We start from the raw sequence: 17,043 nt of genomic DNA, 5'->3' as shown, positions 1-17,043 counted from the left end.
TATGTAATGAAAAACACATACACATATTGTACTACTGAATTTAACACCATCTATGTTTATTCATACTATTCATTCTTATTGTTTTTCCTTTCACTGAAAGGAACACATATATGGGCATACTTTTAATAGGATGTGTGTTTACAATACATAGATAAAGAAATTACACCCACCATTATGCACACAAGCTCTGAGGGCTTGATGTGTGTTTTGTCATTATCGAAATCAAAAGAGCTCCATGTATCCTGAACAAAACAAACATGATCTGTATACAGCGAACAAGTCTTTGTTCTTATCGTTCATTTAAAAGTTCATCACAGTTCAACATTACTTGTGTAGTAAAGAACTTATATTATATTAAACCAGTGGTTAGATCTCACAAAAATACATGCATGGAATATTTTGGTTTGACCTTTTAACCTTATTCCAATCCTGACTGCAGGTTTAAGCGGGTTCACACATGCTTTGTAACTTGGGAACAAGAGTATTGTCTGAACACAAGTATTGTGCGTATTCAATGTGTTTCATGACCAAAAATGACTCCAAAGACAGTGAACGTGAATTAATGTATCATGTCTGATATGATTAACCACTGAGCTATTGTACATGGCTGAATAAGTTGATGTATTGAGATTAATAATGTAACTGTGATCACAAATATTAAACGGTATTCCAAGTTAAAAGTCTTTGTTTAAAGGAAAGTGTGGCATTTTATTGCATGAGTACAAGACATGTTTTTGTCTTCTAAGTGGATTTTCTGGTATATTCTGTCTGTATTCATAATATAATTCAGAGAATGTTGCTGAATTACATTACATTTTGACATTCTCAAGCCATTTTAGAGCAAATGTGAAATTTAGAGGTCTAGCGTTTCCAAACTTTGTAGCATAACATGTTACACCATGTCCTAACTAGGTGTGAACCAACAGGTAATTTGTCTTTCCACAAAGAATGTGAAAATGTTTCGTTTTGATGTTTAATATACAGTTCAGCCATGCAGAACAGGATTTGGACCAATGAAAGTTCACTGTGGGCGGGACCTCTTGTTGCTTATTGTAGTCACAGCCGGTTAGAATTTACTTGGAAGAGAAGGTTTTATCAAGGACATAGTTTTAGCGTAGTAATGCCTGACTCTTCTAAGATTAACACGTTCTGTAGAAAGTTCTACATGTTATATAATCTGTAAAACAACCCACAATTGTTCATATTGTCCTGCTGTTGAACAGCATAGAAACACATCTGAGTGTTGGTTGACTTTTAAAAAAAATTCCTGATGAAAATGTGTCCTGTTAGTGCTTCAGACAACAGGAAGCTGTGGTCTTCTCAGTTTCTTAAAGGACAAGCTCCAGCGGCTGGTTATCATCCAGCAGGTCCAGAGATGGGCAGTTCGTGGAGCGCTGCACACAGAATGAAGAAGTGTCCGGACACAGGCTGGTTGGGGGATGCGGAAGCCCAAACGTGTAGCTGACGGAGGTGACTGGAGCCGATGATGTTCCCAGAGGGAGAAGAGGGGAATATAGTCGCACATCATCCAGGCTCAGACTGTAGCGGTCGGCTGGGTTACGAGACTTCTGATTTGAAACCTGTAATGGGTAATGAGCAATTAGTGACATGATGAAGGAATGGAAAGGGAAAGATCGGAGAAGACAGAGACGGCAAACCTGTTTCATGCTGTCTGGATCACAATGGTCAACTTGATCGTTGCCTGTAACTGAACTCATTTGTAAACCTGGAAACAGTCGTTACAGTAAACAGGATCAGATTTATATTCTGGCAAATATCGATTAACTGTATTTCAAAATTGTCAAAAAAAATAGCATTTCTGTTTTAAGGCCTAATACAATATTTTGACACACTGATTTTTGGTCCCATCTGTTTACATTCAATATATACACTGCTGTTTAAAAGTTTAGGAAAGTAATTAATACTTTTATTGAGCAAATATGCATTAAATTGATCAGAAGTGACAGTTAAGACTTACATAAAAAAAAATACTATTTAAAAAAAATCTTATTAAGCAGCACACCTGGTTTCAATAAAATACTAATTAATTTCTTTAGCAATCAACAATCATGTGATACTGAAGACTGGAGTAACAACTGAAAATTTAGCTTTGCCATCACAGGAATAAATTACATTTTTAAATATATTAAAATAGAAAACAGTTATTTTAAATTGTAATAATATTTCACAACATTACTGTTTTTACTGTATTTTTGATCAAGTGAATTCAGCCTTGGTGAGCTTGTTTTAGAAGTCTTTCAAAAACATTAATATCAAAAACTTTTTTTTATTTTTATGTTCTGCTACAATGAAAAATAATAATTTAAATTATTAGATACAAATGAATCAGAAACAGATCAAATAATGTAGATCAGATTTCAGATTGGATGTATCAGATTAGAATAGTTTGAAAGTGTCCTAAATCATCACCTTTAAATTCAGTGTCTGATTGGATGGTGGGACAGTCGACAGACATGCCCTCTAGCAGCTCAGCCAATCGCAAGATATCCACAGGGTCGTCCACAGAGACCTCCCCGGGCTCCTTCACCACATCCTGCAAATCTACATTCAGATTTCATCACAAACAGTCCATCATGGGTTAATCTGTGCTTAACCTTGTCGTAAATCTAATGTGTTGTGACAAATGATTTTGTCTTTCACTTTCACTGCAAACGTGACATTTTGCAGGTCAAGCTGGCTGAGCAAAGAAACTAAATAACTTCAGAACAACCTCTACAGCTTCATCTTGGTCTTTCCAGCAGTACATATGCAAGGAATCCCAGCAATGCCTATCTGTCAGCAGACCATGTCAAATTGATGAGCGTGACATTTTACACTGTTGCAAAACAACTGCACAAGTATTCAAGCCCAGCAAATGAAATGTGAATCAGTTGGCAGATGAGTTTAGAGAAATGTTGATTATAAATGTAGTTGTATATATTTTTTAATACTGATTATGACTAAAGTTGTTTGACCCTCACCTTCCTCCTGCCACTCATCTTCATCAGTCCGAGCTTTGCTACTTGTGTCAATGCCAGAGGTGCGTAAGGAGTCGTGACTGACAGCAGAGATGAAGGACTTTTCCTTCTCCTCCATGGAAACCATCTCTACGGAGATGCTGTTTTGCCTGGTGTCCGCCTCAATGCCAGAGCTGCTGGTGGATTGTCGAGACAGACGAGGACTGCCCTCGCTGCACTGCTGATCCAGGTCTAGCTCATCACTGATGTACGATTCACGGTACCTCTTCTTTTCTGGATCCGAAAAGTGAGAAAAAAATATTTAATCCAAAACAGCCTGACATGGCAGCATAATTATTTTACTAATAAGGGTGATTCTCACAAATGCTTTAACATATTTAGGTCTTGCTACAACCAAAATGAAAGGGGAAAAAAATATATATATTTTTCAATAGGGTGACCAGGTCTCTCGTTTTCCGTGTGAAAATATTAAATCCAATTAGAAAATACAAGTTCAATATAATTGTATTTATCTAATTTATTTAAATTTTGTAATGTGTTTTTGTAAAGTCAGAATTTTGTTATAATACTGTTTTGAACCGTTTGATCCTTGAAAGGGTTACTATTTACCATTGTGCAATTTGCTGAATTGTATTAACTAAATGCTTAATAATAATTAAGTATTATAATCTCATAGAAACCCAAAACACAAACATACAAAAATGCATTGTACCCATTTTTAGCTTTATAAGCAATAACAAGAGAGATATTGATTATCTTTTGACCACTAAACTAGTTTCTATTTTAGAAATCTGATCACCTTATTTTTCCATTCAATTCAGGTATATTTGTATAGGGCTTTTCACAATACAAAAATAAAAAGCACCTTTATAAAAAAAATGCTTTATTCAAATATTGCAATCATGAAGCCAGAGGTGACTGTTTCAAAGAAAAAGAATATGAGAAAACAGTTTATTCTTTTATACTCTATTTCCTTGACACTGTCACCTCTATTTAGTGTTAAAGAAAATGAAGCCTATTTTTTTCCATAACTATTTTCCAAAGCCATTAAGATTGTTTGTATGACATTATTTTCCTGAAATTTCTTTCTCCAGTACTCACTACTATAATCAAAATAAATCTGCAGATTACTGAGAAGTGGAAATGAAAATAAAGACATCATTATAAGTACTTGCTTACATAAAAATAGTTTTTGTGAGATCTCTGAAGTCAATAAACTAACGGGCTATAATAAAACCAACTCCACTGAGAAGAAAACAAAACAAAATCATACTACAAAGCAAGTATGAAGGGCCTGTAGATGAATATTATATGGACACACACCCTCGGTCTCCTCCAGCTGCCGCAGGTGTTTGAGCGCAGGCTGCAAACTGAGGTACAATCGGTGACAGGAACTTAAATGCAGCAGAAGATGTCGGGAACGAAAAGCCGAACCCGTGTAGTACACCAGCTTCCTCGCTGAGGGCAAACCATCCGGCTGGATCTCAAACTTCTTCCCCTGTGCAGAGAGCAGAACACAGAACCTCTGTATTTGTAAAAAGTAACTTTTAATGTTAGAGCAGGTGTTCAAGCATCACAATTCAAATCACATCAAGGAGTTAAAATAAATCAACCAAAAATCACTTGAAATGAGGGAGAAACAGTGAGGTCTGGTGTGATCTAATATTGTAACAAGCAATAACATTAAATGTTACCAGAAAGGTGAGCCGTCCCACGTGAAACCAGGGAAAGTCATACAGCAGATCACGCACATTGTTCACCTCCTGCAAAAAAAAAAAAAAAGCAAGGCCTCTGTCACATGAAAAGGGTCAAGTCAGAAGAATGGGATTTGTTAGAAAGTTACATGGCTCAGATTCTGATTCCACTAAATGCTTCAGGTTCCTTTATGATTCTATTACTGATTCTTTTATTCCTTTTAAGAAAGCCAAATAATTGGTCCTAATTATATTTCATAAAACTCTAAAAAACAATATTAATTGTATTTATTTTTTTAAATAGAGCATTTAGATTTTTTATAATAATTTTTATATTAATATTACAATAGTGCTCATATTAGATAACATATTACTATTTATATAAGAAAAAAACTAAGTATACATAACATTTTTATAGAATTTTATAATTTATTCTATTACAAATAAGTTCATTGCAACCCAAATTATTCAGAAGTAGTTTTTCGAAAATGGAACTAACATTTAGATCTCCTAACCCTACTTGCTACAAAACCCACTTCCACAGATCATTTGTTAGATTATTTGTAATATAAGTTTATTTGGCAGTTTGAGAAAGGAGTAATATATAAATCCTGTTTTTTATCAAAGCAGAAGGGGAGCCCATTTAAGGTTGGGGTCAGGGCCTCACCACACTGGGTCTTTTATCTCTTAGACACAGGGCCCTTAGTTTAATCCGACCCTAGTCGCTTTAACGGGTAGATCAGAGGACTAAGGGGAAAGGCATGCACTCCAAATCCCTGTTTATGGACTGAACCGTCTAATATATGCATTCCAGTCAGGCCTATCTGGAGAGCTCTATCATTGTGATTAGTGCACCGGCTCAAAGAGAAAACACAGGACTGAAATGAATCACAGAATGATGCACAATGAAGTAGGTCATTCACATGTGCTTTGCAGGGAAAAGCAACCAGAAGTCTATCATTTTCAATAAGGGCTAGTGATTTCAGGTGATGTGCAACAACTACTGTTGCGATGTTGCTGTGTCCAATTTTTGCACTGCTGCAATTTATATACAAGAAGAGTTTTTCCCTGTTTTTAATGCCAAGAAAAATGCCTCACGCATTCACAAACACACACCTGATACACTTGCATTCCTCGTAGAGTGAGTCCAAGGAGCGCTGAACCTTTCTCTTCTTTCTTGTCCTACAGGAAAAAGACACAGGCTTAGTAACACACTTTGTAATGAAAGATTGAATGATAGATGGATAGATGGATAGATAGTTAGTTAGTTTGGGGTCAGTAAAGGTCATTCCACACCGAGTCCGAAATTCTCATCCAAAATTTTGCACGATAAAAAATAAATATGACCTGATGTTGTGTCAATCATGTTTACACCAAAATTTTCAGCCATCATATAGAATTCGGACCAGGTTCGATTTTCTGTGTTTTAGCATCTGTAGCAAGCATTTTGATAGGAAAGGATGACAAATACGAAAAAACGCATACAACAATTTTGGAGTCAGTGTGCAAGGACCTTAAGAGTTTGTCTTTTTGGTGTACATTTTTTTAAAGAAGTCTCTTATGCTTACCCAGGTTGCATTTATTTGATCAAATACTAAAATTGAAATATTACTACAATTTCTTTTAATTTTCTGTCACATGATCCTGCAGAGATCATTCTAGCATTGGTTGAGCTGCTGTTATAATATTACTCAATCAAGCAGACTGCAGTTCCATCAGGTGCCAGTAGTAGTGCAGATATTACTTCACCTAACTTCTACTTTGATGAAAATATTTTCAAAACCTCCCTACATTCCACAACGGAGAATGTCTTGACCTACCGCAAGACATTCTGATAACCATGCATAACCTCTGACCTTCTGTAGGCGATAAAAGGTGACTGGGACATCCTCCAGACGGCAAGATTCTCTGATAAACAGCAGGATAGCGTCACGCGAGGACATCCCCCCCAGCTCTTTATGAACCTTGGGCCCGTGACACAGCAGGTAGTCAATGCCACGCTTCGCAATTATCTATGAGAGAGCAGACACGGGTCACGTGTGATTATGAAAGGAGTGTGGGCTCTTACTGTGCTTTATTAGACTTACAAAAAAATTTAATCAAACCCCTGCTGTAAAAACACAACAAAAATTTGCTGGTTTTGTGCTTTTCAAAAAATTCTAGTCAATCAGCATGGTCTTTCCGATGAAGCTGGTTGTCCAAGAAAGTCTTGTTAGTTAAAAACCTTGGTAAAGACTATAGCATACCACCATCCAAATACCACAAATACTGGACTTTTCAATTTAAACCAAATCTTTATATGATTAAAAACAAAGTAAGCACCTCTTGCTTGGATGCAAATGTATGAGATTGTATTTTATACACTCTAATGAAGATTTACCCAGGGTGGAAAGTATTCTTTGGTTTGGAAATTCACAGCGTGTCCCTGACTGTGGCTTTCTGAGGGGTGGTCAGAGTGATCGGCCTGTAGTGCGTATCCTGCCAGCTGGAAATACACTTCCTCCTGCTGTCGGCATTCTGAGCGCAGGACACGTTCCCGCAGATCATAGTAGTACAGTTTTCTTGCTTTACGCTCACTGAGAGCACAGAAGAAAAAAAAAAAAAAAAAAAAAAAAGAGTAAGAATAAAAGCATGAGAAAAATAAACTAGACATCAAATCGAGGGGTGAGAACCAGATGGGCGTAAGTGACACTTTTGGTGAAATGGAGATATATAATGAAAGCTCTCAATGAGATATTTCTACTGGCAAAAGTACTGCCATCCAAGAGTGTACAAATTTGTATTATAAACAACTGAAATCAGTACACTAAGTCAGATCAAACTATGGTAAAAATTTTAGCTTTGGCTCTCCTGTAAAGATGGTGAAATGTCACTTACGCCCTTCTGGTTCTCACCCCTCGAAATATAAATGTCTTGTCGTTCCAAACCCATAAGACCTACGTTCATCTTCAGAACACAAATTAAGATATTTTTGATGAAATCCGAGAGCTTTCTGTCCCTCCATAGACAGCAATGTAACTGAAATGTTCTCAGGCCCAGAAACGTAATAAGGACATTGTTAAAATAATGGAGGGTCAGAAAGCTCTCGGATTTCATCAAAAATATCTTCATGTGTGTTCCAAAGATGAACAGAGGTCTTGGTTTGGAACAGCATGAGGATGAGTAATTAATGACAGAATTTTCATTTTTGGGTCAACTCAGTCTATTTTCAAAATCCTCCACTCATTTCCCACATTTAATAAAATCTAAAGTTAGGCTGAGTTTCATTATAAGCAGTTTTCAGTTACACCACACCCAGATGAGAGAGGAAAATTCTTTCTAATAAAAACAGCTTTCAAAAGACAGGCCACATAAAAACCAGATCACAAGCCCACTCAAGGCCTCACCCCCTGGTGGATTAAAACTAATGAAGGAAAGAGGCCAGGGAGAGGGTTCCTCCCTTCAAACGTTCGGGAATCTCTGGCCTGTTTCTTACCAGATGAGTCTGCCGTTCTCCACATAGTACTGGACCTTCAGACAGAGCAGGGGAGGGATTGACCTCCTCTGTGACCCCTGCCGAGAGAAAGAACAGGCTTGACTAGGTTACTGTGGCAACCCCCTCATTATGAAGTCACTCCCACATCCCGACCGGCCTACTAGTGTTTATCTGCATACTGTAAGTGTCCTGATGACCACAGGGAGCACGGAGCACATGGTACAGTGATACTGTGATGGAATCAATAGAATTACAACACTATTTATATGTCTAAGATTATGTCATTGATGAACCATGGTATTTACAGATATGTAAAAGAACACCATGGTGCTTCTGATAATGATGAAGGACCGTGTTATGCTCACCTTCCCTGAGTCCTGTTTCCACTCCTTAGGAAAGTACTTGGCAAGTTTCTCTTCCAAGTCCAGAAAGATGTGCTCATTGTCTATAACAGCCCAGAAAGGACACACAGGAAACAAGCGTAAATGCTTTCGGCATGCAAACAATGGCATCAAGAATTCATGCATGAAATCTGCCCAACAATGACCTCAATTAGGGAGACGACTGGAATGAAAAGACCCGTTGAGCCATTGGTGAACGCAGGGCCTGGTATGCAACAACCCCAACCGCAGACAAAACTTACCCCAATAAAAACTAGCAGTCTCATGCCAGAGCGATTGCAAAAGAATTCTAGCGCTTTGAGTAAATCGTGTAAACACTTCTAAAAAGGAGCTTGTGCAAGAATGGAATTAAGATGGTTTAAATAAATGTCACAATGGAAAATGAAAGGAGATGTAGCTCCTAAGTGTTTAGAAACAATGTTTCAAGCACATCCTTTTCATTCAAGTGGTCCATGTGATTTATTTCATTTGCTAACGTGACCTCTTTAGTATTTGTATGCAAAGTAGTGATACATACATAGATTATCATATGTTTGAATAGACACTGACATGTACAATATCAATGTACTGTCAGCATCAAAAATGCAAATCATTACACTTTACACTAAATTTCAAATACCATTATTTAAAAATATTTTTAGAATTTATATAAAGAACATTATTATTAGGGTTAGGATTATTATTTCTTCATATATTTTTGTAAAATAATCAATTAATAAAATTAAGCAATCTTATTTTTAAAATATGCAAACATAAGACATCATTCATATTTATACTCTATTATATTCATACAGTATAGTCTATATACACTACTGGTCAAAAGTCTGGAATGATTAAGATTTTTTATGTTTTTAAAAGAAGTCTCTTATGCTCACAAAGGCTGCCTTTATTTGGTTAAAAATATATAGTAAAAGTATACTACTGTGAAATATTACTGCAGTTTGAAATAAGTGTATTGAATTTGAATCTATTTTATAATGTAATTTATTCCACTGAGTTTTCAGCATCATTACTCCAGTTTACAGTTTTACATGATCCTTAAGAAATCATTCTAATATGCCGATTTGCTGCTTTTCGTGCACACGAGTTCAGAAATAAAATGTAAAAACATTTTATTAAAAAATACATATTTATTTTTATTATAAATGTTGAAAACAGTTGTGCTGCTGAATATTTTTGTGGAAACCATGACACATTTTTTTCAGGATTCTAGAAAGTTCAAAATAACAGGATTTATTTGAAATATAATTTTTTACATTGGTTTGATTACTTTTGATCAATTTAATGTATCCTTGCTGGATAAAAGTTTTTTTTGTTTGTTTTTTTTATCATATTTCCTCTCAACGTCTGAATGGTAGTGTATCACAGTTTACATAAAAATATTAAGCAGCAAAAACTCTTTTCATCTGTTTTATATAAGGGTAGATGACAAATAAAAATTGGACTGTGTCCTATGGTGTGACATGGCAAAAATGTAGAAAAAAAAGTTAACATACAAATAACATGAGAAAAATGTATCTTCATTCTTAGTTACAAATAGCATGAGAGAGGTTTATCTTCAATGTTAGAGTTTTTTTTTTTTTACATTTTTGCTGTCACACCATAGGACACATTGATATGTCAACTTATGAATGATTATGAAAATTTTTAATAATAAAGTAATTCATATTAAGTTTTAGTTTTGCTGTCAGAATGTTTATATTGTTTGTTTCAGTATCTATACAAACACAGAAAAATGTATGTAAACACTTTGTTAAAACTTTGTTGTTTTCAAAAGCGCAAGTTCACGTTCTGTCCATTTATCACTGCTAACGTCGCATCACTACCTCCCTCACTAAATGACTCAAACTCTTTCTGACTCGCTGTCTCTTTATCCGAGGTTCATGACGAGAAGGTTGTGACCCTGCTAAACGCTCAGCCAATATCAATCGCTCTCTCCCGCTGCCTCTCTGCACTGAAATGGTGAATCATGGTGAATTCCAGGCTTCGGTTAATATAGCTTGATTCCAAGCCTCAGGGGTCACCAGCCCTCAAATACACAAAAACAAAGATGCTCTTGTTCAAGAGGAGAGTGACACAAAATCGTAAAAAGGTATTCAAGTGAAGAAGAAGCTGGAATGAGGCTTTTGAGGTTGAAAAGGAAAACAAAAAAAGACTGAGCGAACAAACTCTTCTTAATAGAGAGAGTCTGATTGGAATGGGAAAAATCACATACATGCCACATTAGATTTAAATGGATTTCATTCATATTTCCCTGGGAATAAAGGCAAGTTTGTGTCTTTGCAGATTATGTCATTCAGGTGCAGTTCATACATTGCTTGAACTGGCAAACAACCAAGGCCTTGAGCTGTAAGCATTTGCATTTGAAAATCTTCAGTAAAAACAAATAAAGCAACTCAAATGTGGTTACAATTTCCATTTACAGTAGACACAAAAACAACGTCATTTGAGATTCACATACATTCTCAAAAACAAGGTTCTTTCACATATATGGTTCCATGTAGAACCTTCAACTTTCCATTGCACAAAAGGTTTTTATAGTGGAAAAGGGTCTCTAGATTATTACAATGTTCTTTACGCTAAGAAAAAAATGGTTCTTTTAAGAACTGTTCACTGAAAGATTTGAAGGGTACACAGTAATCGGGAAGAATCAATTCTTACTTTTGACTAAAGTTAATCCGAAGTAGTGCAGCTCTTTAACCCCGAGAAGCTCACAGACACGATGAAACACATCTTGACCCGTTGCTTTCAGCTTGGAGGAAAAGAAAAACAGATTTGACAATGAATCAGGTACAAAAACATGATTTTAAAATCCATTCTGATTCTAAATGCTTGCATTCAACTCAATAAACACACATCTGCACATTTTATATACTGTATATAACAATATAAAGTACAGCCTTAAGCATGTTATTGCTTTTTTGTCATTGCTGCAAATCACAATATGAAATATTACAAGTGCTGAATATTTACCCCCACCGTGATGTCCAATGTCTCCTTGGTGGGAAGGAGGACACATACTGTCCTCTCTTGTTTGGTGGGGACAGACATGGCCTATGAAAGCTCATCCACATACACACATGCGTACACACACGTACAGTCACACACTCACTCACACTGGCCTCTTTCTCTTCAAGATGCTTTGCCTAAAGGTATTGGCTCCTTCATTTTGAATATCTGTAAAAGAACACAAACAAACCAGAATCTCCTTAAATGTAACTATAGGATTTTTTGCCCATCTTATCATCCGCAAGGTGGAAATCATAAAAGTAATAGCACACCTCTCCTCAACAAACTTTATGATATTAGATATCATTCATGTCAAAAATACAAATGGGTGGGACAATTTATTAAATGACCTTAAGTGTGAGCCATTGTAACAGTTTTGGTTGCCTTTGCAAACTAACAATATAATAATTGAACAATGATGAGCTCTATGCTGAAATATCTGCTAATGTTCTTTTCTCATATTTTAAAACACAAAACAAAGCAAAAAAAGAAACACTGGGGTAATTAAAACGTCTAGACTGTCCAGAAATGTTGATGATGTCTGCGATGGAATATGAGGTTTTATCCTGCACTCATATTTCATGCAACCTTTCCCCCTGTTCAATCATGCAATAAAAGCTCATTACATTTCACAATCTGCCCAGTTGAGTCAGATTATATAAATATGCAATTATGTAATAATGAAATTAATACTAAACAATGAGTCTCGCAGATACTGTGGTAAATTTTATTGGACAATCTTATCGTGTCTGTGGAACTTCACTTTTGCTATAATGTAGATAAGCTCACCTGTGAGAAAAAAAAAAAAAAAAAAAAAAAAAAAATCACAGGCCGCAGCTGCATTCCTCACATTGTTTGACATATTTCACCTGATGTATGTTTTCACTAAACTGAAATACCTCAAAATTGTCCTGTAGATACAAAACTACCCTATAATTTGTCATTTTACACCCATTCTGCTGTACAGTGACCCCAAAAATGTATTTGGACACTTAAGTCACACTTAAAATTCATGACTGTAAATGCAATTTTTGTCATTACTTTTGACCATTTTCACACAGGTGTCCTGGCAAAGTACCCTCACCCTCAGGCTATCCAAGATGGTATTCAAGTGAATGGGTGCCGTCAGAATGAGAGTCCAAACAGCTGATAAAAACATCACAGTAATCCAGAATCAATCCATATGACTTAATCATATGTTTTTTTCTGGTTTAAATTTCCTGATGATGGATTTGTTTCTTACAAACATGCATCTTTACACTTCATAAGAAGTTAATTTATGGACTGGAGTTGTGTGGATTATTGTGATGTTTTTATCAGCCGTTTTGTCTCTCTTTCTAACGACACTCATTCTTCACTGCAGTGGATCCACTGGCGAGTATGATGCAATGCTAAATTTATCCGAATCTGTTCAGATGAAGAAATAAACTCATCTACATTTTGAATAGCCAGAGGGGGAGTTAACTATTTTGGGTGAACTATTCCTTTAACATTTAACAACCACAAGTGGTGGATTTAATCCCCTACAAACTGTAATGCTTTTCTTAAAAGTCTAAACCAAAAAAAGTATTTTTTTTTTAAAGTTCAAATACCATATGTATTCTAAATGTTTACATAAAGCTCTCTATATTAATTAGATATTGGCTGTAATTATGCTGTTTCTCTCTCACACTGAGTTTACAGGGGTGTGCTTAAGTTCAGGTGATTCAGAGCCACAGTGATGTCAGTCTTGAATCGAGACATAAACTTACTAGGCTACTGTTAACCGCTACAGCCTCAGGGGAATCAAGCTGCTTGTTGAAGACTGAGATATGACGATAAAGGTAGAGTTCACCCAAAAATTAAGATCCTGTTGTGTTGCTACAAACCTGTTTGACTTAGTTTCTTCTATGGAACACAACAGGCGATGTTAGGCAGCAAGTTAATGACAGTCACGTTTCCTTTTATTGCATTTTTTTCCCATACAATGACAGTGAAGGTTGACCAAAGTTGTTGTTCTGCCTTTTGTGTTAACAGAAGAATGACATTCATCACTTACTGGGAACAACACCAGAAACAAACACTGAGTGAACTACACACCTCTAATGATGTCATTTCAAAGGTGTAATGAAGCAAAATAAGACAAGTACTGTATATTGACCAATATTATCATCCAAGCCAATGTCTGGTCGTTTTGAGATTATTTCGATCAGTTAACAGAAGCATTATCTCTCCCTTCATGCATACACTTTCGTTGGATGGCATGCAGTGCAAAACATTACTTGTTTGTTTAATGCTTCCAAGACTATCACAACTCTTCTCACATTTTTGAATAAATTAGCCAACAAACAGCTAGTTAACCATTGTGCCATTTTAAAATCAGAAACCACAAAAACAATGTCCAATACTTCAAACAAAACCAATTGTATAGACTCTGAATACCATAAAACCCAAGCAGATAACAGTTGTAAGAGAACAACACTGGCCTTGAATGATCATCTGGGCATCATTTTTGAGCCCTGGTATATTTACCTCCCATTTGCTATAATTCAATTCTATTTGTCAACACAATATCATACATATCAGCATTAAATGTGCACCAGACATTGTCAAACTGCTCATAATTTATTTAGAGAGACATCTAGAAACTCAAACAACAAGAAGCGAAATGAATTCAATTGCAGTTTAACACTTCAAACCAACTCAAAACCCACAGTCCTGTTTGTTCAACCTGAAAGTGAATGAGACCTGAACACCTCCACAAACAGTCCCAGGAGGAAGTGTGTGAGGTCAGAGAGAGGGTTTGCCAGTGACCACATCTCCCAACAGAGCCTCAGGTGGTACAACTCTCTGCCGGGTGGGATTTATGGGGGTTTATCTTTAAATCAATTAATCGGATTAAATCTGACCCGTCTGGAGACCTCTGCTCTGGACCAGTCTAGATCTGAGGGCGCAAGTGCAAGACCTCTTAAAGAAACAGTTCAGCCAAAAATTTTACTTCTGTCATCATTTACTAACCCTCATGTTGGGCAAAACCAAGGTTATTATCACAACTAAAACTATGTAAAACAAAGTTTTAGAAATCCCTTGTCAACTAACTGAAATGAGTTTAAACTGACGCACTAAAAATTACTAGCTAAATAAAAACTGAAATAAAGTGAATACAAACTAAAATGACAAAATTACTAAGATAAAAAAACTGAAAAATTACAAATAATAAAACTATATCAGTATAATAAATAATACCAAAATTGTAACACAAAAGCAGAAATTATAAGGACTGTGCTTCAATTTTAGTCTTCATAAAAGGATGCAGAAGCCCCATATACAGTAGTATCATATCAACAAAAGTATCGATTTTGTGTAAGACACAGAATATGAAGTAGTTTTGCACTATAAACCTTCCCTCCAGTGCTGTTAACCATTGTGATCAAATGATGACTGAATCAAAGAGCTGAACACAAGAACCAAATCCATCAATTTGTGAATGAATCATTCAGACTGGGTTTGTGAACCACAAATTCAAAAGATTAATTGAAAATATCCCACTCAAAAGTATGATTGGTAACTGTCTAAAGATATCGTAAGACTTACAGTAAAGCCAACAAGTCATTTAGGCTTTATAATCATTTTCCATCCTTGCATTCAAGCTTAATTGTAGCTGCAAGAAAGAAGTCCACAAAAAAAAATATTTTTCTATGGGGAAAAAAAGAAAATCAAACTGTTTTGGAACAACTGGGTGAATAAATGAAGACAGAATTTTCTCTAACTTTGATTTGATTCATTTTTAGGTTTTTTTGCTGAAAAGTGTCACTCTAAAACAAACCAAACTTTCAGGCACACACGCCTCTCTGAGAACAACAATCAATCTAGCATGCATTCTTCAGACTGGAAAAGCCACTTACTCTGTAAGGACAGATAAAGGAGTATCACTCGAGCCTCGAAGCATGAACAAATCTTCAGCACAAACACACCAACAGACTACGGCTATGTGCTTAAGGAGTTTTCCTTCCTATGTCACAATCCCAACACCTCTAAAAACATGCATTTAGCACTGTGCGTGTCAATTATAGGACAATTCCAGTGAAAACCGATTCAGATAAGCCTCGGGGTAACAAGTATGATGAGCTTGTTTGTTAAGGAAAAACTGAGACCAATGATGGTGCATAAAACAGGCACTTCAAGCGAAATGAAGTTCCTACAGGAAGGCACCTTGAGTTATTGCGCAATGCCAACTACTAAGATCTGAGAACAAGTCAAAAGCCGGTTTTCCACCCACCTGTAGCTGTGAAAAAACACTCATCATCTTGTCATGAACATCATACCTCTCTGCCCGTTGAATGTACATTCATGTTTAGACCTGTCAGAGGGTGAGTCTGTTATATCCGCAATTAAATTCCAACTGCTTTCCGTTCTGTACCGTTCACACAGCCACAAAGTTCAATTCAGCTATGTTTAATATGATTAAAGACTATATATTTTTCATCTATGATCAATATTTTGTAGTCTTGTGCATTAAATCCAGTACATTGTCTGTACTTGTGTCCTCATACACCATTATCTCACAATTTATATGAAGAAATAACCTGCAGAGCAACTTCATGGGTGGGAGAGTAACTGTAGAAGTTTCAATATCACTCATGAAAACACACAAATCAGGCTAATTTCCAGATTTAGAATAGATATATCACTCGTAATTCTGTTAATGACTAATGAAAAGTTAACCAAAGGTTTTTAACTAGTTTTATATTAATGTGGTGGTAGTTCAACTGTAACGACTGTACAAAGAAAAGAAAAAAAAATTAAATGCAAAAATAATCAGAATTAAGCTTTATGGTGGAATATTTCAAAACAAATTGCTTAATAATTGTATGAGGTCACATCAGCTTTAATGACTGAACTGCAAAACATGCAAAAACGACCATAAATTAATTACTTGACAAAATATTGCAGAAGGAAAGCAACAACAACAAACAAACAAATTACAGGATTCAATGTGAATGAAGGAACCAACGTGTGATTTGTTAAGATAATCTTATAATTGTAGATACAATTATTCTGTACACCTGCTGAACGGCAACTACTAATGCATTAGACTTTCAAATATAAATAAATGCTCTTAAAAGGTGAAAAATGCACTTACCGCTAATTAAAATCCCGAGGGTACGTTTGTTTTGAGGTTTGATGTTGTTGTAGTAGAACTCGCATAAACACAGGCTCGCGCTCTCTGCCTGCCTGATGAGAGAATCAGAGCTGTGGATCGGACTGAACCAAATTACTACTGCGAGGGGGGAGCTTTCATTACACCGCACTAACAACTTACACATTGCTACTAATTTAAATACGTAGCATTTGTCAGCGTCAACAGTCAATGTACAATAAAACTGAAATAGCGAGGGAAAACTGTAAAACTCTGGCTGTCCATGGTAAAAACCTATATAAACAAAATTCCCCTCCCCCAAATTCATGAATATGTATGACCCTCCTTTAAACTGATATGTATGATG

General features: G+C 35.9%; 1 protein-coding gene across 2 annotated transcripts; it reads right to left on the bottom strand.

Annotated features, from left to right (window-relative positions):
• Nucleotides 1-26: 26 nt before the first annotated feature.
• Nucleotides 27-16,785, bottom strand: LOC306882734 (FERM domain-containing protein 6-like). 2 transcript variants are annotated; one of them, XM_079437586.1, is made up of 15 exons: nucleotides 16,680-16,750; nucleotides 15,816-15,896; nucleotides 11,522-11,725; nucleotides 11,210-11,300; nucleotides 8,513-8,592; nucleotides 8,148-8,224; nucleotides 7,053-7,248; nucleotides 6,529-6,684; nucleotides 5,789-5,854; nucleotides 4,673-4,741; nucleotides 4,302-4,476; nucleotides 2,982-3,251; nucleotides 2,431-2,562; nucleotides 1,659-1,726; nucleotides 27-1,580 (listed from the first exon to the last, which is right to left on the bottom strand). In XM_079437586.1, exons 3-15 carry the CDS (start codon nucleotides 11,597-11,599, stop codon nucleotides 1,329-1,331), a joined length of 1,710 nt encoding a protein of 569 aa, XP_079293712.1. In that variant the 5' UTR covers nucleotides 11,600-11,725; nucleotides 15,816-15,896; nucleotides 16,680-16,750; the 3' UTR covers nucleotides 27-1,328. The 2 variants fall into 2 exon arrangements, with proteins under 2 accessions (XP_079293712.1, XP_079293711.1); XM_079437585.1 differs by lacking the exon at nucleotides 15,816-15,896 and having other exon boundaries at nucleotides 16,680-16,785.
• Between the last annotated feature and the right edge of the window lie 258 nt (nucleotides 16,786-17,043).

Source organism: Barbus barbus, assembly GCF_936440315.1.
Source record: "Barbus barbus genome assembly, chromosome: 16".
Lineage (NCBI taxonomy): Eukaryota > Metazoa > Chordata > Actinopteri > Cypriniformes > Cyprinidae > Barbus > Barbus barbus.
This window is presented reverse-complemented; position numbering and strand designations above follow the sequence as displayed.

What these genes read in the sequence shown, in the direction of transcription:
- LOC306882734 (XM_079437585.1), bottom strand. Translation starts at nt 11,599, where the DNA reads ATGTCTGTCCCCACCAAACAAGAGAGGACAGTATGTGTCCTCCTTCCC. An exon ending in CGGATTAACTTTAGTCAAAA is followed by an intron (nt 8,593 to 11,209) that starts GTAAGAATTGAT and finishes GGGCTGTTATAG; the next exon opens with ACAATGAGCACATCTTTCTG. An exon ending in GGAAACAGGACTCAGGGAAG is followed by an intron (nt 8,225 to 8,512) that starts GTGAGCATAACA and finishes TTCTCTCGGCAG; the next exon opens with GGGTCACAGAGGAGGTCAAT.